Source organism: Emiliania huxleyi (genome assembly GCF_000372725.1).
Source record: "Emiliania huxleyi CCMP1516 chromosome Unknown EMIHUscaffold_133, whole genome shotgun sequence".
NCBI classification, from domain to species: Eukaryota; Haptophyta; order Isochrysidales; family Noelaerhabdaceae; genus Emiliania; species Emiliania huxleyi.
The window spans coordinates 333,231-352,263 of NW_005201259.1; the positions used below are offsets into that span (position 1 = coordinate 333,231).

Here is a 19,033-nt window from a genome sequence, read left to right on the forward strand (position 1 = left end):
GCCTTTGCGCCCATCTCGGGACTGCGGTGGGGTGGGGTGGGGGGGTGGGGGGGGAGGTGCTGCCGCGTCGCTGGGCGGCGCAGAGGGCCGTGCACGCGCGCGCAGACAGGAGTGGTCAGCGTTCGGTCACTCGGTGCGGCGCGCGGATTGCGGTGGGGAGAGGCGGCGCGGAGAGGCGAGGGCGGGGGAGTCGATGTCGCCTCATCGAGAGGCGCCGCTGCCGCCGCGCCGCAGGGTTCGCGGGGCTGCTGATTGAGTCGGACGACGACCCGCCCGGCACATTCCCCTTTGCGAGGGAGAGGCGGCGCGCGCGAAAGTTGTCTGCGCCCTCGCCGGCCTGCTGCTCCTGCTCCCTCGAGCTCCCGGGTTCCCTGGCGGAACATGGCGGTGGAGGCGAACAGTGATAGCTGCGGGTCTGGGGCGATCGGGCGCAGCTCCGTGCAGCTTGGGCGACGAGGGAACTGGGCGCGGACGCAGCTGGGCGGCAGAGCGTACTGGAACTGTAGGTCCATTTGGCAGTTGGGAAAAACAGCGCGAAAGTCGCCGCTGCACAGCCGATGTCGTTGAGCAGCCGCTCACCTCCTCACCGGCGCCAGTATGTGAGGGCTGTGAATGACCCGTTTTTCTTTGAGAAAGAACGCTTCGAAAGCCGAAGGCGAGAGGCAACATCGACAACTGAAAGAAACGAGCGAGACTCGAGATAGCAACATCGAAAACATCGCAAACCCTGTCAGCAGTTCACCCTCGGGTATGTTCGTAAGAGATACTTACACTGAAAACGGGAATGTACGTAAGAACCACAAACACTAATAAAAACTGCTCGGATATCCCACGTTGCAAAACGAATCGGCGCGAAGTCGCATGATGATCCTCGCCTCGGCCTCCTCGGCCTCCGTGCAGGTCTCGTGGACACAAACCGCTCGCCTAGGCGAAAAGGTCACCCTGCTCGAGGACCAGACCCCCTTCGTGCTCAGCAGTGGCGCGTGTGACGGCTGCCCGGACCGGGCGATCTCCGTCGACAGCAAGCAGACGTTCCAGACGTTCGAGGGGTTTGGCGGCGCCTTCACGCAGGCGTCGGCGGTCAACTGGCGCAAGCTCAATGCGACCGGCCAGGCGGAGCTCATCCGAGCCTACTTCGCCGACCCTGCCGACGGCGGGCTCGGCTACACGCTCTGCCGCGTGCCGATCAACTCTTGCGACTTCTCTCCCGAGTCGTACACGTTCGACGACGTGGAGGGGGACGTGGCGCTGGAGCACTTCGACAGCACCGTGCAGAAGGACGTCGACCTCGGCATGATCGACATGATCCTCGCCGCGGAGGCCGCCGTCGAGGCGCGCGGCGAATCGCACGGCGTCCGAGGCCTCAAGCTCAAGCTGCTGGGCTCGGCGTGGTCGCCCCCGGCGTGGATGAAGCTGCCGATGAAGGGCGTGTACGGCGACCCCGGCGAGGGCATCCGCACGATGACGGGCTCCGCCAAGCCCTTCGGCCTCGACCCAGACTACCAGGCGTCGTGGGCAAACTACTTTGGAAAGTGGCTGGCCGCGTACAAGGCTGCGAGGCAGCGAGGCGTCGCGCGGGGGGTGGAGGTGCCAGCGGAGCGGTGCACGCGCCGTCCCGTAGGCGCGAGGCGTCGACTCGCTCTGGGCGGTGACGGTGCAAAACGAGCCCGAGGCCTCGCCCGGCTGGGAGAGCTGCCTTTGGACGCCAGAGTAGAGCGCCGCGCTGGAGGCGGGGCAGCGCTGAAAGCGAGGGAGGGACGCATGGAGGCTGGTGGTCGTAGGTACATGGCTAAGTTTGTGGCGGAGCACCTCGGCCCCACTCTCAAGGCGACGCACCCCGAGATCAAGATCTTCGGCTTCGACCACAACAAGGCCCGCGCCGCCGCCGAGGGGGGGCGGCGCCGGGAGAAGAGAGGAGGCGGCCGCATCCACCCGAGGGCTGTGATCAGGACCACGTCGCCGAGTGGGCGGACGGGCTGTACAAGAATAAGACCGCGGCGGACTACTTCACCGGCGTGGCCACTGCGCTGGTACGGCGCCCCAGTGACTGGGGACTGAGGACCCCCCCCGCTGGTTGAGTGTGTTAGGCGTGGCGGTGCACTGGTACGGGGGGCTCAACACGGAGAACCTGCAAAAGGCACCGCGAGGCTGGCGCCGACGAAGCCGACCCTCGACCAGATCTCGGCCACATCTCGGCGGTGTCGCCGAGCAGGCGCACGAGGTGGACCCGACTAAGTCGATCCTCGGCTCGGAGGCGCGAGGAGTCATTCCTGGCTCTCACTTCCTCACTTACTCACTGAATTAAGCTTGATCCTCGGCTCGGAGGCGCGAGGCCAGAGCTCATTCCTTGCGGATCCTTCCGACCAGCACTTCAGCCCACACGCCCGCGGGTTGCACCTCGCTGTGTTGCGGCCGTACTCAGCCCTCCGCCCGCTGCACTCTTAGGCGTGCAACTGCGTCGGCCACGTCGTGCTGCAGCAGGACGGAGTTTCGTCATGGTGGACTCGCGCGGCGCCTCTCCCTCGACCGTCCCGCGAGGCCGTCCGCCGACGGCTCCTGACTGGTGGCCGCTCCTCCTCAAACAGGAGCGCCTCTCGCTCGACATCCTTGAGGACCTCAAGTGGTGGGCCGTCGGCTGGATCGACTGGCGAGATCTAGCCGAGATCTGGGGAGAGCTGGGGAGAGATGGGCCGTCGGCTGGATCGACTGGCAACTCGCCTCGAGATGCGGAACACAGATCCCCGTCTCCACTCCACCCCCCTTCTCCTCTCGAGCACACAGGCCCCCCGGACATATACACAAATATATCGCAGTCGGCCGCACTCCGCTGCCTCCAGCGACGTGCTCGGCTCACTGCGCGGCGCCGCATCCACGCCCCGACGCTGGAGTGCCCACGACGCAGGAACTTGCTCGTGGACGTGAACGGCGGACCGAACCACCTCAAGAACCTCTGCGACGCAAACATGATCCAGGACGCCGCCGGAGACAAGGGCGGCCAGCCGCTGATCAAGCAGGCCTCCCGCTCCCTACGGGCAGGCGTCATCGATGAGTCCAGGAATCACTGCGCTGCGGGTCGAGCAGGCGTCCTACTACTACATGGGCCACTTCTCGCGCTACCTCGTCCCGGGCGCCAAGCGGGTTCAGGTCTCAAACACAGTCGAGGTCGAGATCCCGCAGGTGGCCGCCGGCGACATCAAAAACGGCGCGTCGCGCCCCCTGCCTGCTCTCTCCCCCGCTCCAGTTTCAAGACTCGAGAGAAGAGCCTCCACCCCCCCACCCCCCCCACGGCCTGGGGCCTGGGGCTCGGCGTGTCACGGTGCGGAGTGGCGGACGAGCTCGTCTCGGGCAATCTGGGGCCGTCTCGGGCAATCTGGGGCCGTCTCGGGCAATCTGGGGCCATCTCGGCCCATCTCGAGCGAGAGGCGAGCGTGACAAGGGTTCCGCGGCGCAGGAGCGGCGCTGCTCTTCGAGCCGTGCGACGCGGACAGCGCGGTGCAGCAGTTCCGCTTCGCCAGCAGTTCCACGCCCGGCGACAAGATTGCGGCCTCGCTGATTGCGGCGGGGACCGACGATGCACCAGCTTCGGACGGGTCCCGCCGGCCACCGGTTTCCTGTGTCTTTGATGGTAGCAGTTCGGGCGTAGGCGCCCGGCTCGGACGGGTACCAGCGCGGCGGCGAGTGCGTCGAGCTCTGCATCATGCCGGGATGCTGGTTCCCGAAGGTGCAGCTGTGGGCGTGCGGCGACGGCGGCGAGGCGGGCCACGGGGCGGGGCAGACAGGAGGGCGCGTGCGTCGCGTCTCTTCACGCGTGCAGCTGTGAAAACAGGCGGACCACGGCGGGCGCGGGAACCAGAAGTGGGACGTGCAGTCGGTGCGTGGCGGCGTGCCCCGTCGGGCGTCCGAGACGCGTCGTGCGCGCGTCCGAGACTCGTCCACGACACGTCGCGTCGACACGTCCGCAGGTGAAGGGTGGGTACAAGCTCGAGGTGCGCGGGTCGCCCAAAGGGGCCGGCGGAGGAGAGGTGAAGGGCTGCCTCACCGCCGTCAAAGCGGAGGGGTGCGCGGCGCTCTCGCCCACCGGCTGTGAGCGTGAGCGGCGACTCTTCACGCCGTCCGCCGTGATACAGGTGGGCGGTCGACCTCGACGCCGGCCTCGAGGTGATCGCCGCGCAGCTGGCGCCTTGCCTCAGTGACGGCACTAGCAACCAGACCTTCCTGCTCGGCGGCGACGGAGAGGGCGGGTGCTGCACGTTCGAACGCTGCGAGGAGGCGCCATTAACGCGTCTAGCTGTGCGCAGGGGAGGGCGAGTCGCTGCTGGAGAGTTCCTTCACGGTTGGGACGGCCGACGCGAAGCTCTGCCTCGCGCCTCAGGAGCCTCGTTAGTCGCTGCTAGTGATCCACTCTTTCCCTCATGATGACGCTCCGCCTCGTTGATCGCTTCTGTGAAGTTTCCCCTCGTGACGACGCCCCGCCCCGCGCCTCAGATCCCAAAGCTGCCGCACTTCGACGCCGTCGGCTTCCACAACCCAGACGGGACGGTTGCCGTCGTGGCGATGAACACAAACGACGACCCTGTGGAGTTCACGCTCAAGGATGAGGCGCGCGCCGCCTCTCGCGCCAAGCGCACTCCTCTCCTCTCCCGACCCCTTCCCGCAGCCTCCTCGGAACCCTCTCGGAACCTTCTCGGAACCTTCCTGCAGGCGCTCGGCCTCGCGGCCAAGCACTCGCTGCCGGCCCACGCGATTCACACCTACCGCTGGCAGTCGGGTCCGCCTGCCGACGCCATCTTCGCCCAGAACGGTGACACGCTCCTGCAGGCCGCTCCAGGGCATGCGCCAGTCGAGAAGGCCGCAATGGGCCCCGCCGTCGCCGCCGCCGCCGGCCGCCTCACCCCTGCTATGGCGGCGGCTCGCTCTGTGGGCGTCGCGGCCGCCGCCGCCCCCGTTGCCACCAGCGGCGCGGCCATGACGCCGCCCGAGCTCCTCGTGGAGACGGTGGCGGGCGACAAGCCGGGCGAGGGGCCGACTCTCGAGGCGCCGCCGCCCGCGCGCGCCTCGTGGATCGCAGTCTGTGCCGGGGGCGCCGTGGCGCTTGCTGTGGCGCTGCGGCGCCGCTCTTTCGGGGCCGTCAACAACGGCCGCACCTCGCGGCAGTACATCGCCCTCTGAGGTTCATCATGCGCCCGATGCTAACGTTGCTGCCTCGGCTGCGCGCGCGTACATGTTGCGTCAGGCTGTTAGAGGATTCTACAACACTGTTCTCAACACAACACGCACCCTCTGGCCGCGTCTGCCGCTCTGCCCGTGTGCCCCGCAGTCTCTGCCTGACTGTGTCTCGGCGCACTCAAATTGTTTCCATCGTCTGCATCACAATTTCTCCCTCTGTTTTTGTGGTTGCTCTAGCGGCAACTGGCGCAATATCCTCCACCCAACTCTTCCCCGGCCGGACAAAGCAAGCTGCAGCCTCCCCCTGAGCTGCAGCTAGCTTCCGGACACTACATCGCCGAACGCCGCATTGCGAGGTAGCCGACCAATAACGTGCGTGGGCCAGCCGCACGCGGGGCCAATAGAGCGTCCACTCACAGGCAGGGAAGGCACGGGCAGCAGCTGTTCCCCGTGCAGATCTCGTACGGCAGCAGCGCGACCGTGCAGCATGCGGTGAAGGCACAGGTAAAGCAAAACATGAGGAAGCAGCCCAGCGAGCCGACAAGGGCATAGGTGGCAAAGATGGCGGGCGAGACGGTTGCGATGTACCCAGCGAAGCGCTCCACCTCAGGGTCCATCTCTTGCAGCTTGCGCAGCACGTCTGGCGAGTTGTAGCCTGTGTCCGAGCGCACGGTCAGGACCTGCTCTGGCTCGTCGAGCAGCTCCGCCCTGGGCTGTGCCTGGGCAGCCGACAGGGCAGCGCAGCCGACCGCCAGCAGTCCCGCGAGCAGGATGATCGAACGCGCCATAAACAATCGTCCCTAGAGGGGTGTGGACTCTGGCTGGCCTTTTCGGCGCCGGAACGCTGCTATTTGGCTGGACTTCAAGCAGGCGGCGTAATATCTTGCTCCGACGGCGGATTCAAAAATGTCAAAATTCGCGTGAGGACGGGGCGAAAGGTGAAATGTCACCCTCACGACCATTAAGGTCTGCGTTATTGCTTCAGCTGCGCGACTTTGGCGTGGCCAAGCAAGGGGCTGCTCGGCGACGCGCTCAGGTGTATAGGTCCTAGTATAGGTCGCCCTAGCTTCCCCTTGTCGGCGAACCGTGCTCTCCTCCGCTGGCAATCACCTCGACTCCGCCATCCACCGCCCAGCCGGCCTCAGCCGGTGAGTGCACGCACCACGTGCTCGACGTTGAGGTTGCGGATGTCCTCGTACGTCTGCCCGACGCCGACGAAAACGACGGGCTTGCCCGTCGTGTAGACGAGGTTGAGGGCGGCGCCCACCTTGTCGTTGATCGTGTCAAACTTGGTGAGGATGACACCGTCGATCAGCCGCGGCGCCTTGCCGCCCGCGTACTGGGCGAGCGACGCGTTGAAGCCGGTCACCTGGCCGACGAAAACAGACAAGCGTCCACGGCGGGTGCGCCAAAAGGACGCGTGGGGCCGAGGTTCACGCGATCGCGTGTTTGCATCCGGCCGCCTGGTCGACGGCGTCGTTGCCGGCCAGCGCCTCGCCGACGAAGAGGACGAGGTCGGGCGAGTTGACATGCACCTGCTCATGCGCCACTCACTGAGGAAGGGGTGCCCCGCCGACGAGGGCGGCGAGGGCGAGTCGCTGGCGGCCACCAGCTTGGCGAGCGCGCGCATGAGCGGCTCGTTGTCCTGCATCCGGCCGGCCGTGTCGACGAGCACCGCGTCATACCCCATCGCCTGTTCACTCACAAGTACTCACTCACTAGTCAGCCGGCCGTGTCGACGAGGCGCCGCGTTGCGCCCATCGCCTGCGCGTGCGCGATGCCGTCGGCAGCGATCTGCGCCGCGTCGTTGCCGTACCCCTTTTGGAAGAGGGGCACGTCGAGCGCTTGGGCGTGGACGCGCAATTGCTCGACGGCGCCGGAGCGGAAGGTGTCGCAAGCGCAGAGGAGCGGCACGAAGCCTGTTGAATGGTCATTACAGATCAACAACTAAGGAAAGTGTCGCAAACGCAGAGGAGCGGCACGAGACCGTTCGACTTGATGTAGTAGGCAACCTTGGAGAGCGAAGTGCTCTTGCCGACGCCGTTGACGCCCACAAACACCACCACGTACGGCCGCTTGCCGCCGCGCGCCTATTGATGAACCAATGAGCACCTCGTCAAGTAATAAAGACCACAACGCACGGCCGCTTGCCGCCGCAGCGACCGTCGAGACGTCGTGCAGCAGGTCGGCTGCCTCTCGGCTACCTCTCGGCTACCTCTCGGCTACCTCTCGGCTACCTCTCGGCTGCATCTCGGCTACCTCTCGGCTACCTCTCGGCTACCTCTCGGCTGCATCTCGGCTACCTCTCGGCTGCATCTCGGCTGTATCTCGGCTGTATCTCGGCTGTATCTCGCCGTCGAGATGTCGTGCAGCAGGTCGACGCGGCGCGACGGGGTAAGCACGCGCCCGAGCGCCTAGGCTCGGCCAATCTCGGGTCATCTCGGCCCAATCTCGACGGCGAGGTGAGCACGCGCCCGAACGCCTCCGCCATCGCCGCCTTGACGGTACTGGCGAGCGAGCCGAAGGTGGGGAGCGACGCGCCGACCAGCGACGCGCCCACCGCGTCGATCACCTTGGCGCCGACCTCCTGCGCCACGTTCTTCTCCACCAGCCGGTCGAGCAGCGCCTTGAGCACGGGCGCCATCGCCTCCGCCGTCACCGGCCCGCCTCCGACCAGCTTGCTCAGCGTGCCTACGGACGTGTCCCGGACACGTCCCCCTGGCGTGTCATGTGGACTGCCCCCTCCCCGACCAGCTGGCTCAGGCGCCGCCAAGAAAGGAGGTGGTCCCCTCGGCGGGCGGCGCCGCGCCGACGCCGAACGCCTGGTCGAGGTCGACGCGCCCTCCCTCGTACACCTTGACGGCCGCGCGCGCGCCCGCCCCCTTGTCCGACGAAAAGTCGAGCTTCGCCGGCGCCGGCCCGCCGTCCCACGACCGCGCCTCCTTCTCCTTGCCCTCCCTCTCCCTGCCGCCGCGCCCGCCGCGCCCGCCGCGCCCGCCGCGCCCCGCCTTCTTGAGCCGCACCAAGTTGGCTGCGATCTCCTCAGCACTCAGCCCGCCCTCCGAGGCTGCGGCGGCGGCAGCCTCCGCCTCCGCCGCCTCCTCAAACCCCCCTCCCTCCTCCGCAGCCGGCGTCACTCCTCCGGCGGGCGCCGCCGCCTCGCCGCCGCCGCGCCGGTGACCGAGCGCCTCCTCGCGCTGCGCCTTGCGCGTCGCCTCGTACCTGTTCACACCGTGAGCCCGTGAAGAGACGCGGTTCACAGGCCGCCACGCCTCTGGGCGCCGCCTCGTGCTTTTTGCTCTCGGCAAAGGTGCGCTGCTTGCGGGCAGCTCGCTTCTCGCCGGCCGCCCGCTCCTCCGCCGCCGCCACCAGCGCGTCAAAGGCGGGCGAGAAGGCGTCGCAAGGGAAGAGGCCGTCGTGGGCCTCGGGCGGGAGTGCCTGCTGCCGCGCCGCAAACGCGCCGGCCGTCTCGCGGAGCAGCGCCTCCACGTACGGCAGGACCAGGCTCGCCTGGTGCACCGCCGCCACCAGCAGGTTCGCCTCGTTGAGCACAACCCACCGCACCGTCGCCTTGCCGTCGGAGTAGAGGCCCACGCCGCCGCCGCCGCCGCCATACGCTGCGGCGCGCTCCTCGAGAAGCACGCGGCAGATGAGCTCGCCGACGATGTCGCCGCCGCCGTCTGCGGGCGCCCACTCCTTTGACCAGCGAACCACGCCGCTGCTACCGACGACGCACACGCGGTCGAGCATCGAGGCTCCGCAGGCGAGAGCTGTAGTAGAGCTTGCGGCCCTGCGAAAGAATTTTATGCGCAAAGTTACATCTCTTCCTCGTTCTGCGGACCCTGTCCTCCTCCCCTATCCCTCGTTTGGGTTGTCGATTTTCTTTCTTTCTTTTTACTCCGCACGGTGCCCAGCCCTCTCCGCGCGGCGATGCGCCCTCCCCCCCCGCTTTTTTTTAAATCTCTCGCTTTTGCAAAATCCTGCAAAGGTGGGGACGTGTCTGTCCTCGACCCAGCCCTAGCTTGGGATGTCCGTTTTATTTATCTATTACACTCGGCACGGGACTGGCGCGCACTGGCACTAACACAGGTACACCAAGGCGCAAAACAAAAAACCTCGAAGGCGCAAGGGAGCCGCCTATAAGAGACTCCTGCGAGGACGGCGAGGCACTTAGCTCCGTGCACTCGACCGCCCTCGCCGCAGGCAAGCTCATTCACAATCATCAATCTGCTCTGCGATGGCCGTGTGAAGAACGACTGACTGAGATACGCTGCTTCTGGCAGGCCACGAGCGAAAGAAAGAAAGAAATAAGACTTTTCGCGGTCCCAGTGGCAGTTGCGTTCTTTTCGATTCTTCCGTTTCTCTGAAAAGAAAGAAAGAAAACAGACAACCCAAGGGAGGGATGGGTTCAACAGCCGGCAGGCTCGGCTCGAATTCTTTCGCGCTTGACCCTGATGGTGCGATGAGCCGATGGTGCGATGAGCGAAGGAATGAGGAGCGGCAGCAGCGGCAGCAGCAGGCCGGCGACGGCGCCCTGCTGCCGGTCCGAACGCCCGTTGCCTGCGGTGCGCTGGTCGTGAACATCGTCCTGCTCGAGGTGCTGCCGCTGGCCGGCGGAGCATTCGTCGCTGGGTTCGGCTACAACCTGCTCGTGCAGCATGGCGCGACTGCGCCGGGTGGTTTGCTCCTCCTCGTCGGCCTCACGCTCGTGCTGCGCAACGGCATCGTCATTACGTTCGCGAAGATCTGCTGCGGGCACCGCCTTCCGATCAACTGCCCGCTGTGCCTCTTCCGACTCGACCGCGAGCGCTTCTGGCGCCACCCGCTCGGCTGTGACGTCCCGCTCACACAGTGCCTCCTGCCCACTCACTGCGCCAGCCGCAGCGCAACATAGACGCAGCTGCCGCGTGTAAGTCCGAGACTCTGGTCGTGGGCGGCGGGGTCGTCGTCATCGACGGGCACTCGGTGCCTCACGAGGCACCTGCCGGACATGGCGGGTCAGCCGGAGAGCGATCCGTCAACGCATAACCCTCCGTCGACTATCCCAAACTGCCTCGTCATTGTCGTCAAGCCGTCTGGACACATTCGCCGACATCGATCATCGTCTGCTGCTCCTTTCCACCGAACCACCACCTTCCCACCGGCAGCGAGCGATTGTTGTTGGCGGGTCGGCCGCCTCGCCAAGGGCGTGCGCTTCAACGCCGAGAAGAAGTGCGTCGGAAAGTACCTCTCGACCAAGGTCTTGTCGTGTTAGTGCCAGTGCGCGCCAGTCCCGTGCCCAGTGTCGTGCGAAAAAGAAGTCGGCCGATAATTATTATTAATACAAGGTATACAACCACACGACGAATCAACGATGAACTCGAAAGAATCTCGGGCCGAGCGTTTTTGATCTCTCGGTGAGTGGGCGCCCGCCCGCCGCCTCTGAGGGGGTCGGCCCCCCTAGTCTGAAAACAAAAACAAACTCTAAAACAGCCAAAATCAGCCTGAGAGAGAGGCACTGCGCGCCGCTGACCTCTCATGTACATATGTGTTCATGTGGGGATGTGTGATCTGTGATCTGTGAGGGTCCGCCCGCAGGCGCATTTTGTATACCGAGGCGGTGCCCGGTGCCGAGCGCAGGCCGGAGCCCACAGGTCGGACCTTGAGACAGCGTTGTAGATCCCTGGGCGAGGGTGGTGGGAGGGGGCGGTCCGTCGGCGCCAAACCACCTCCCACCGAGGTGGGCAGGTTCCACGCGTTCCCGGACCGCCCCGTTGGAGGTAGACCGCTCGTCTAGCCAATCAGCCTTAAGCGAGCGGCCTGGCCGTTGGAATGGCCGAGTAGGGGAGGACGACTGTCTCTGACGGCGAACCTCAGTTACGAGCCGCCCTCCCCCGATGCGGACATGCGGGGTTCGGGAAGGTCTATGACCTACCTGAGGTACCTAGTTAGCCGACATGCCAGGCATGTGCGGCCGGTTCGGAGTCCCCCCTCGTAGACGTGTGCCGCTGGGATCATTCCAGTACGCCCGAGGGCGATGGTCCCCCGGTAGTAGACGTTGGCGCCGAGGAGGGAGGAGTCGCCGAAGGACGGGTAGTCGTCGGTCATGCGGGGGGAGGAGGAGTCGGCGAGTAGCGGGGAGGAGAAGTGCCTGAGAGGGTGGGGAGGGAGGCGTGAGGCGCAAGGTGAGGGGCGTGGGGGGGCGCGGGGCGCGGGGCGTGCGTGGGACGCGCGAGGCGTGGCCAACACGGTGTGGGCGTATGCGACGGCGGGCGTGGCTGCGGACGCGCTGTATGCGGCGGTGGCAGAGGCGGCGGTGCGCAGTGGGCTGGCTGGATTCAGCCCTCGGGACCTGGCCAACACGGTGTGGGCGTATGCGACTGCGGGCCACTACCACCAGGTCCTACTTGCGGATTGCTCGCGCGTGATCAGCGATTCGCTTGCGCGGGATCCGATGAGGTGGAGCATCAAATCCCGCCATCAGCTGCACCAGTGGCAGCTCTGGCTCTCTCTTGAGCGAGGGGCAGACGCGCAGCAGCACCTCCTCTCCGAGTCCCAGCGCCAGCTCTGCTGTGACGCCATGCAAGGTACGCTAGTTACGATCTCACGCTTGCAGCGCTCCGTCGCGGATTCCCTCGCCACCGTCAAGCCTCGGTTCGAGGAGGAGTATTTCGAGCCGCGCACCGGCTACTCGCTCGACCTGGCGCTGCCCTCGTCACGCGTCGCGATTGAGGTGGATGGCCCCTTTCACTTTCTCCTGCCCGACGACCGGGGCGTGCGCAAGCCCAACGGGCCAACGCTGCTCAAGCGGCGCCTCCTCGCGGCGGCTGGCTGGAGGGTGATCAGCGTTCCTTTCTACGAGTTGGACGGCTTGACGCCCGTTGAGCGGCAAACCTACATGGAGAGGGCGGCCGCCCCGCTGTAGCATCATTGCAATCGTCCGTCCAGCTCGGCCTTACGGAGGTCCCAGCTCAGCTTCTCAGCATGATCACGCTGCTCGCGATCACACCTCTCGCGACAGCTCCACCAGCCTAGGCAAAAAACGTGCTCTTCATCGTCTCGTGGACAACTACCGTCCAGCCAGATAACGCCGCGCATGGACGCGCTCGCGCAGAGCGGCACAAGAAGCGTGCGGCGCGCCGAGCCGAAGTTCCTTCCAGACCGGCAGACGAACCGGCGGCCGCAGGCCACTCAGGCCTGGAACTTCCTCGACTCCTTCCGCCGCCGCGCCGACGGCTCCCCGGGCGCCGGCAGTGCGTGCCAAGGGTGTCCCGTGGTTCGGATGTACGTACGTACTTTTAGCTTACTGGGAGAAAAGGGAGAGGGGGTTGTGTTCTCTAGGCCCCTAAGGGCCCTACGCGCTCTCTCTCTCGGATGTATAGTCACTACGAGGATTCGTGTTTAACACCCAGGACCGAGCTACCAATGAGATTTTTTCTTTCCGGAAATCGACATTGGGGCAACGGTACGTGGGCACGCGCCCGCCACCAGCAGCCCCACTGGGGGCATCCTTCTTCTTTCCCTCAGGCCCAAAAATTCTCATCGCAAAAACCCTGTCAGCAGTTCACCCTCGGGTATGTTCGTAAGAGCTATACATACAAGATACACTGAAAAAGGCAGCTCGGCTGGCACAGTGTCACCAGACTGAGGTCCCGCCTGCCGCGCTCGCAGGGAATCTCGCTAGACATTGGGTTGCGGAGGCTCGAAGCCCACTGTGCACTGACACGCCGCTGCGGGGCAAGTTGCGGGGCGTGGCCGTGGGCCGTGCCGCGTGCGGCCGTGCGGGGGGGGGGGGGGGGGGAGGGGGGATTTTTTACGAGATACGACGAGACGTGCGTACGGTCGTCTATCTGTGTTTTGTTACACAGTCGCAGCACCCTGGACCACAGGAATCTTCCGGAACCTCCTGCATGCTCTCAACAATGTGTGACAACAATGTGTGACGAATCATGGTGATATACTCAGTCCACGTCCTCGATGAGCTCCTCCGGCAGCGCCAGCGGCGCTTGCGGATCGCCGGACGTGCCGCCGCCGGAGGCTGAGGGCGAGTCCACCCTCTCCGCCGCGCCGCTCTCCCCCGCGGTGCTGCGCGCGCCGTGCTGGTCCGGTTCAGCCGGCGGCGGTGGCCCTCCGGCGGCCGGCGGCGGTGGCGGCGGTGGCCCCTCGTCGGCCGGTGGCGGTGGCCCTTCGTCGGCAAGCGGCGGTGGGTGCCCTGCGGCCCCCCCTCCTTGCCCTCCGCCCTCCCCTTGCACGGTGGCCTGGGCCACGGAGGAGGGGAGGCCGGCCGGGGGCTGCTCTTGCGGCGGCCTCGCCCGGACCATGAAGCTGCACCCGGCCGCCCCGCCGCCCGCCCCGCCGCCTGAGACCGCGCACCACCAGAAACGGCGGTCCCACGCGGCTAGCTGTCGGCAGTCGCAGAGCGGCGACTGCGCGTGCGGCGGCGGAGGCACGCGAGCCTGCGAAGAGGTGCGGCGCACGCGTCTTCGCACGGGGTGTGTGTGGGACAAGGGCAAGACTCCCCCCTCCCCCCCTCAACGTCTTTCCTAAGGCAAGGGCCGCCACGGCATCTCGAGTGCACAGTCCGGTGCAGCGGGTGCGCGCGTGATTGTGCGTGCGTGTGCGCGTGTGCGTGCGTGCGTGCGTGCGTGCGTCGTGCGTGCGTCATCGCGCGCCTCGTACCCGCAGCCCTGCCCGTCTGCGGCCGCGCACCAGTAGCGCTGCCGCTCCCATACCGCGGGCACGCCGCAGCGGCAAGCCGGCGGCGGCGCCGGCGGCGGCTGGATCGAGTCTCGCAGCACCAGCGCTGAGCGCCGCCGCACCTTGCGCTCAGCTCCGCCCTCGCGCGCCTCGCCGCGCACGGCGGAGCAGTGCCTGAGGCGAGGTGGGGGTGAGGCGAGGTGGGGTGAGGCGAGGAGGGGTGAGGAGGGGTGAGGAGGGGTGAGGCGAGGGAGCACGTCTCCGCACGCTCTTGTGAGGCGAGGGCTCGGGCTGCCCCTCGCATCTCCACGCTCTGAGACGGGAGCGACACGGCATGCAGAGTGCAACGGCCCGGTGCGCGCGGGTGAGCGGTGGTGTGCGCGTGTGCGCGTGTGCGTGTGTGTGTGCGTGTGTGCGAGAGGGGGGAGAAGAGTGCGCGCTGCTTGTGTGTCGTGTCGGTGGGAGTTGTGTCGGTGAGAGTGAGTGCCTCGCCCGGTCGATCTTCAGCCCTGTCGAGGAAGTGTCTAGGAAGTGTCTAGGAAGTGTCTAGGAAGTGTCTAGGAAGTGTCTAGGAAGTGTCTAGGAAGAAACTAGGAAGTGTCTAGGAAGTGTCCAGGAGGTGCCTCGCTCGGTGGATCGTCAGCCCGTGCAGCCTCTCGAAGGCGGAGCCGCAGTCGACGCACTCGAAGAGGCCGGCGGCGTTCGGCGGGGGCGGCGCCGGCTTGGCGGGCTTCGGCGGCCTCGCCTCCTTGGCGCAGTGTCGGCCGCGGTGAATCGCGAGCCCGTGCGGTTTGTCAAACGCGCTGCCGCAGTCGCCGCACTCGTACAAGCCGCGCGCGTTGGGCACGGGCGGCGGCGGCGGCGGTGGCTTGGCCGTCCTGCTGCAGTGGCGACCGCGATGCACCTTGAGGCCGTGGAGCGAGTCAAAGGCCCGGCCGCACTCTGCGCAACGGTGCGCCGCGCCCGAGCTCTGCCCCTCCGAGCCAGCCCGACGGAACGGCTCAACCGCGGTCTCCCCGCTGTTCTCCTCCATAACGGCGACCACCTCGTCTCCCGCGCACTCACTGTCGCTGATCGCCTCGACTGCAGTCGCCTCGAGCGGCGCCTCAACCACCGGCGTCGTCTTGACAGCAAGCGGAGCCGCCTCGATCGGCACGGACGCCGCCTCAACGTCCTCCAGCGGCGCCGCCTCCAGCGGTGGCGCCGGGGTGGGGAGGTTCGCCTCGCCACCAGCCTCGAAGTACGGGCTGGCCTGCTGCATCGCTTCCCCGCGCCTTGCCCGGCTGCCTGTCCCGCGTGCTACTGCAGCGGTTGAAGAAAGAAAAACGCGTCGGAAGCAATCCAGTCACACAAGAGGCAGACTCCCTAGGGTGGGCGACGGCTAGCGCACCACACACCTCTCCTAAAATCCCTGTGTGGTGGCGGCGTGCCTTCCTCCCATCCCTCCCTTGGGTTGTCTGTTTTCTTTCTTTCTTTAGTCACACAAAAAGAGATAGGAAGAGGCAGACTCCCTAGGGTGGGCGACGGCGCATAGTGTTAGTGAAATGGCTCGGGCAGCTTCTACCATCTTTCTTCAAGAGAGGGTGGTGTTTAGAAACACCGAGGGTGGGTGGGCGTCCGCTTAGCCCTTAGGCGTTCGACGTGTACTTGGTGACGGCCTTGGTGCCCTCCGAGACGGCGTGCTTGGCGAGCTCGCCGGGGAGGATGAGGCGCACGGCGGTCTGGATCTCGCGTGACGAGAGGGTGCCCTTCTTGTTGTAGCGCACGAGCTTGCCCGCCTCGACGGCGATGCGCTCGAACGCGTCGTTGATGAACGAGTTCATGATGGACATGGCCTTGGAGGAGATGCCAGTGTCGGGGTGCACCTGCTTGAGCACCTTGTAGATGTAGGACGAGTACGACTCGACCCGCTTCTTCTTGCGCTTCTTCTCGCCGCCCGAGGGCTTCTTGGCGGACTTCTTGGCGGGCGTCTTCTTGGCGGGCGGCATGACGAGGCTGTTGAATGGAGGATCCAATGGATGTGGTTGTGTTGCAGGAGGGCACCGCCCCTTGGGCTTGGCCTCACCCGCAGTTCCCGCGCCGCTGCAGAGTACTATTGCGCCCGTCGCTGCCCGTCGCTGAGCGGTGTCAGAGCGATGTCAGAGAGCGAGACGACTTCCCGGCCGAGGAGGAGGAGGACGCCAGCGAGGACGACTTCCCCGCCGAGGAGATGGACGGCGCTGGCGACGCGTTGCCAGAGGAGTTAGCAGAGCGCTTCCGGCAGATCCGAGAGGAACAGGAGCGGCAACTCGACCAAGAGGCTGCCGCGGCGCGAGAGCGAAAGCTCGAGACGCAGCGGCGGCGACAGCTCAACGAGAGGCTCGAGGAGAGCAAGCGGCGACGGGTGCACTGCCAGCTGGCCAAGGTCAACGTCCGCGCTGCTTCAGCACGTCCGCACACGGCTGCCTCTCAAGGGCCCCTACGACCTGGCGGCCGAAGGCCCAGCTGCTCTCCGGATGCTGGTGTGCCGTACTCACGAGATGATCATCTCATGGGATGGGACTTTGATGGGATGATGGAGGCCGTCGGGGCCTGCGACGGAGCTTTGCGAGGACGCGGTTCCAAACAGCTCACAGACCTCGAAGCATGGGTAGAGTCAGTCGGTCGTCTCCCCGTCGACTTTTACGAGGTGGGAAAGCCGGCGCCATGCGCGGTGCGTCGATGGCCGACTGTGATCTGCTTACGTGCGGCGGCCTGTGCCTTTGCCTCACGTACACCACCTTCATCACCGTGAACAGCTCACAGACCATGCCGTTTTCGCGTCCAATGCGTCCAGTGCACCGCCACGAGATGGGACGGTAGGCACCATCTCGCCCGCCGCACCACCGCCACCCTCCACCCCCCCGCCTCCACCTCCGCCGCCCTCTCCACCCACCACACGCCACAGGTCTCGCCAATGGCACGCCCACGAAATGCCTCCCGCCTCCCGCGCCCCCAGCTGAGCACCTCCTTTGTCCACCTCAGCTTTCACGCGGCGATGCTCACTCGCGGCTCCGAGGAGCGCAGCCGGCTCCGCATGCTCGCGGTGTCACGGCGGGACGAGCTCGTCGAGCGCGGCGGGACCTTGCCGAGGCGGCGGCAGTGGCTGCGCACACTCACACTGCTCGGCGCAAAGTTTGGCCTCCACTCGCACCCGGGCGATTTCCCTTTCGTCGCCGAAATCATGGAGGGGTTTGTGGCCGCGGATCCCCCGTGCTGTGGCACCACCAGTACGCATTCGATCCCCGCAGCTGGGATTGGGACGGCCGCGCCCACTGCCGAGAGCATCTCGGAGCACGGGGGGCGGCAGTGGCTCGGGGCACACCTCAAATGACGTGTGAGTTTGGGGGTTCGGAGCACTTGGAGCACTTGAGCACTTGGTCTTGGACGGTGCGCTCTCGAGGGTGCGCTCTCATTTTAACCGCACGCCCACGACAGTCGACAGGGCCGGGGGGACCTAAGAAGCCGCCTCTCGCCAGCGGGCCGCCGGACAACTGGCATCGGGCTGCGGGCAAGAGAGCCCTGAACCTGGGGGGGGGTGCGCAGGCGCAGGGTGTTCATAACACGCTACACGGGAGGGGGAGGGGAGCAAAGGGGGAGCACGGGTCTCTCTTGTCTTTTGCGTTTGGGGATTTTCGGGGATGGGAGAGCACGGGAACGGCACAGCCCGCAGATTTTTTCTTTGGTCGCATGCGGAAGGTTCCAAGAAGGCCACAGGCAAGCGAAGCGAAAGGGAACGATGGCTGCCCCCGCGCTCTCCGCGCTCTCCTGCCAGAACCTCTGGTTCTCGTACGAGGTCGCCGAGAACATCTCCACCACCGCCAAGTTCGTCGGTGATGACGTGACAAAGGCCGCCGCCAAGAAGGGCACCCAAGCGCACGGCACGCACGACGGCGGCCTCTCCATGGATATGCCCCGTCAGCAGCACCTGTCGGGCACGCGGGCAGCGTACAAACTGCAGCTCGAGGCGCCTTGGCCATCTAGCCCGCCGCTCTCGAGCACGCGGCCGTACCAGAGCCCTTCACCTCTCTCACCACCGCCGTTATCGCCGCCTTCGCCACATTGCCGCACACCGCCGAGCCCTCCTCCACCCTCGCTGCAGGACGTGAGCTTCTCCCTGCCCGCCGGCTCGCGCACCCTCCTCCTCGGCGCCAACGGCGCGGGCAAGTCGACGCTCCTCTCGGTGCTCGGAGGCAAGCACATGGTCGAGGAGGGCATGGCGCGCGTGCTCGGCCGGCCCGCCTTCCACGACACGTCCCTCGCAACGGAGCTGGCGCTGCTGACCGGAAACTGGACGCACACGGTCGCCTTTGTGGGGCACAACGTCCCCTACCAGGCGATGGAGGTCTCGCGCCTCATCGAGTCGCACTCTGTCGGCGTCGACGCGACGCGAGTGCAGCGGCTGGTCTCGCTGCTCGAGGTGGACTCGAGTTGGAACCTGACGACAGTCTCGGACGGGCAGCGGCGGCGCGTGCAGATCCTGTGCAAGCTGCTCAAGCCCTCGTCCGTCCTCCTCCTCGACGAGATCACCACCGACCTCGACCTGCTCGCGCGGCAGGTGGCACTGACGCTTCCGAGACGCTTCCGAGACGCTTCCGAGACGCTTCCGAGACGCTTCCGATCATGGAACTCTTCACAGACACTTGCTCGGCAGTTGACTTCACAGCGCCCAAGCCCATCGATCCCGCGCGTGCCATGTGGCTGCCCAGAGCCTCGCCAGGCACCGACCAGCCGCGCTCTCGCCGCCGCTGCCGCCAACCACGCCCTCTGCCACCGGCTGCCCTCCACCCGGCGCCCCTCCGCACAGCCCCCTCCCCCCCTCCCCGGGCCACCCTCCACCTGGCAGCTCGGTGCACTCGAGTAGAATCGCACCTTTGGGAGGAGGGATACGCAAGGATGGCGGGGAGGATTTGTGCAGCACGAGCTGCTGGGGCGCACAAACCGATAGGGCTTGGTGCTGTGGCCGTGAAGGCCTCCACCACCGCCCCGACAATGCCAGCCTCTGCGAGCAACGGGTCCACAGTTGTACCTGAGGCAACCTCTGCGCCGAATCCGCGCACCTGCTCCAGCCCGCAGACGCGAAGTCTCTTCAGAGGGACATGTGGCGGAATCAGTGTTTCCGCGTGCCGCTTGAAGTTCGTGCCGTTGGAGGTAAGGACGAGGATGACGTCCT

General features: G+C 66.3%; 8 protein-coding genes across 8 annotated transcripts; 4 read left to right on the forward strand and 4 right to left on the reverse strand.

The window, feature by feature from the left end:
- Positions 1-840: 840 nt before the first annotated feature.
- EMIHUDRAFT_467231 (hypothetical protein) lies at positions 841-5,426 on the forward strand. Its single transcript, XM_005788684.1, has 13 exons — positions 841-1,587; positions 1,622-1,654; positions 1,950-2,043; positions 2,088-2,221; positions 2,446-2,498; positions 2,903-3,038; positions 3,082-3,177; positions 3,644-3,721; positions 3,827-3,871; positions 3,963-4,057; positions 4,128-4,290; positions 4,486-4,575; positions 4,702-5,426. Exons 1-13 carry the CDS (start codon positions 862-864, stop codon positions 5,167-5,169), a joined length of 2,211 nt encoding a protein of 736 aa, XP_005788741.1. The 5' UTR covers positions 841-861; the 3' UTR covers positions 5,170-5,426.
- An 881-nt stretch (positions 5,427-6,307) lies between these two features.
- EMIHUDRAFT_70813 (hypothetical protein) lies at positions 6,308-7,852 on the reverse strand (the record flags this gene model as incomplete). The annotated part of the gene is made up of 7 exons (XM_005788685.1): positions 6,308-6,535; positions 6,639-6,701; positions 6,776-6,859; positions 6,907-7,085; positions 7,154-7,256; positions 7,330-7,366; positions 7,623-7,852. Coding segments are annotated over 7 exons (924 nt in total), but the record flags the coding sequence as incomplete, so codon positions are not given.
- A 1,776-nt stretch (positions 7,853-9,628) lies between these two features.
- Positions 9,629-10,420, forward strand: EMIHUDRAFT_226648 (hypothetical protein; the record flags this gene model as incomplete). Its single annotated transcript, XM_005788686.1, has 3 exons — positions 9,629-10,003; positions 10,081-10,131; positions 10,352-10,420. The coding sequence occupies 3 exons, from the start codon at positions 9,629-9,631 to the stop codon at positions 10,418-10,420; spliced, it is 495 nt and encodes a 164-aa protein (XP_005788743.1).
- Positions 10,421-11,599: 1,179 nt separating this feature from the next.
- Positions 11,600-12,070, forward strand: EMIHUDRAFT_226650 (hypothetical protein; the record flags this gene model as incomplete). The annotated part of the gene is made up of 1 exon (XM_005788687.1): positions 11,600-12,070. The coding sequence occupies one exon, from the start codon at positions 11,600-11,602 to the stop codon at positions 12,068-12,070; it is 471 nt and encodes a 156-aa protein (XP_005788744.1).
- Positions 12,071-14,443: 2,373 nt separating this feature from the next.
- EMIHUDRAFT_226652 (hypothetical protein) lies at positions 14,444-15,103 on the reverse strand (the record flags this gene model as incomplete). Its single annotated transcript, XM_005788688.1, has 1 exon — positions 14,444-15,103. The coding sequence occupies one exon, from the start codon at positions 15,101-15,103 to the stop codon at positions 14,444-14,446; it is 660 nt and encodes a 219-aa protein (XP_005788745.1).
- A 319-nt stretch (positions 15,104-15,422) lies between these two features.
- EMIHUDRAFT_362583 (putative histone H2B) lies at positions 15,423-16,291 on the reverse strand. Its single transcript, XM_005788689.1, is given in 3 exon segments — positions 15,423-15,448; positions 15,470-16,081; positions 16,092-16,291. 1 exon segment carries the CDS (start codon positions 15,828-15,830, stop codon positions 15,471-15,473), a length of 360 nt encoding a protein of 119 aa, XP_005788746.1. The 5' UTR covers positions 15,831-16,081; positions 16,092-16,291; the 3' UTR covers positions 15,423-15,448; position 15,470.
- Positions 16,292-16,785: 494 nt separating this feature from the next.
- EMIHUDRAFT_362585 (hypothetical protein) lies at positions 16,786-17,242 on the reverse strand (the record flags this gene model as incomplete). The annotated part of the gene is made up of 1 exon (XM_005788690.1): positions 16,786-17,242. A coding segment is annotated over exon 1 (239 nt), but the record flags the coding sequence as incomplete, so codon positions are not given.
- A 711-nt stretch (positions 17,243-17,953) lies between these two features.
- On the forward strand, positions 17,954-18,427 carry EMIHUDRAFT_45550 (hypothetical protein; the record flags this gene model as incomplete). Its single annotated transcript, XM_005788691.1, has 1 exon — positions 17,954-18,427. A coding segment is annotated over one exon (474 nt), but the record flags the coding sequence as incomplete, so codon positions are not given.
- Positions 18,428-19,033: the final 606 nt, after the last annotated feature.

Bases quoted from the DNA above. Each gene is read 5' to 3' on its own strand.
- EMIHUDRAFT_467231 (XM_005788684.1), top strand. From the start codon at position 862: ATGATGATCCTCGCCTCGGCCTCCTCGGCCTCCGTGCAGGTCTCGTGG. The intron at 3,872-3,962 runs GTGCGTGGCGGC...ACACGTCCGCAG, and splicing joins AGAAGTGGGACGTGCAGTCG to GTGAAGGGTGGGTACAAGCT. The intron at 4,576-4,701 runs GTGGAGTTCACG...ACCTTCCTGCAG, and splicing joins TGAACACAAACGACGACCCT to GCGCTCGGCCTCGCGGCCAA.
- EMIHUDRAFT_362583 (XM_005788689.1), bottom strand. From the start codon at position 15,830: ATGCCGCCCGCCAAGAAGACGCCCGCCAAGAAGTCCGCCAAGAAGCCC.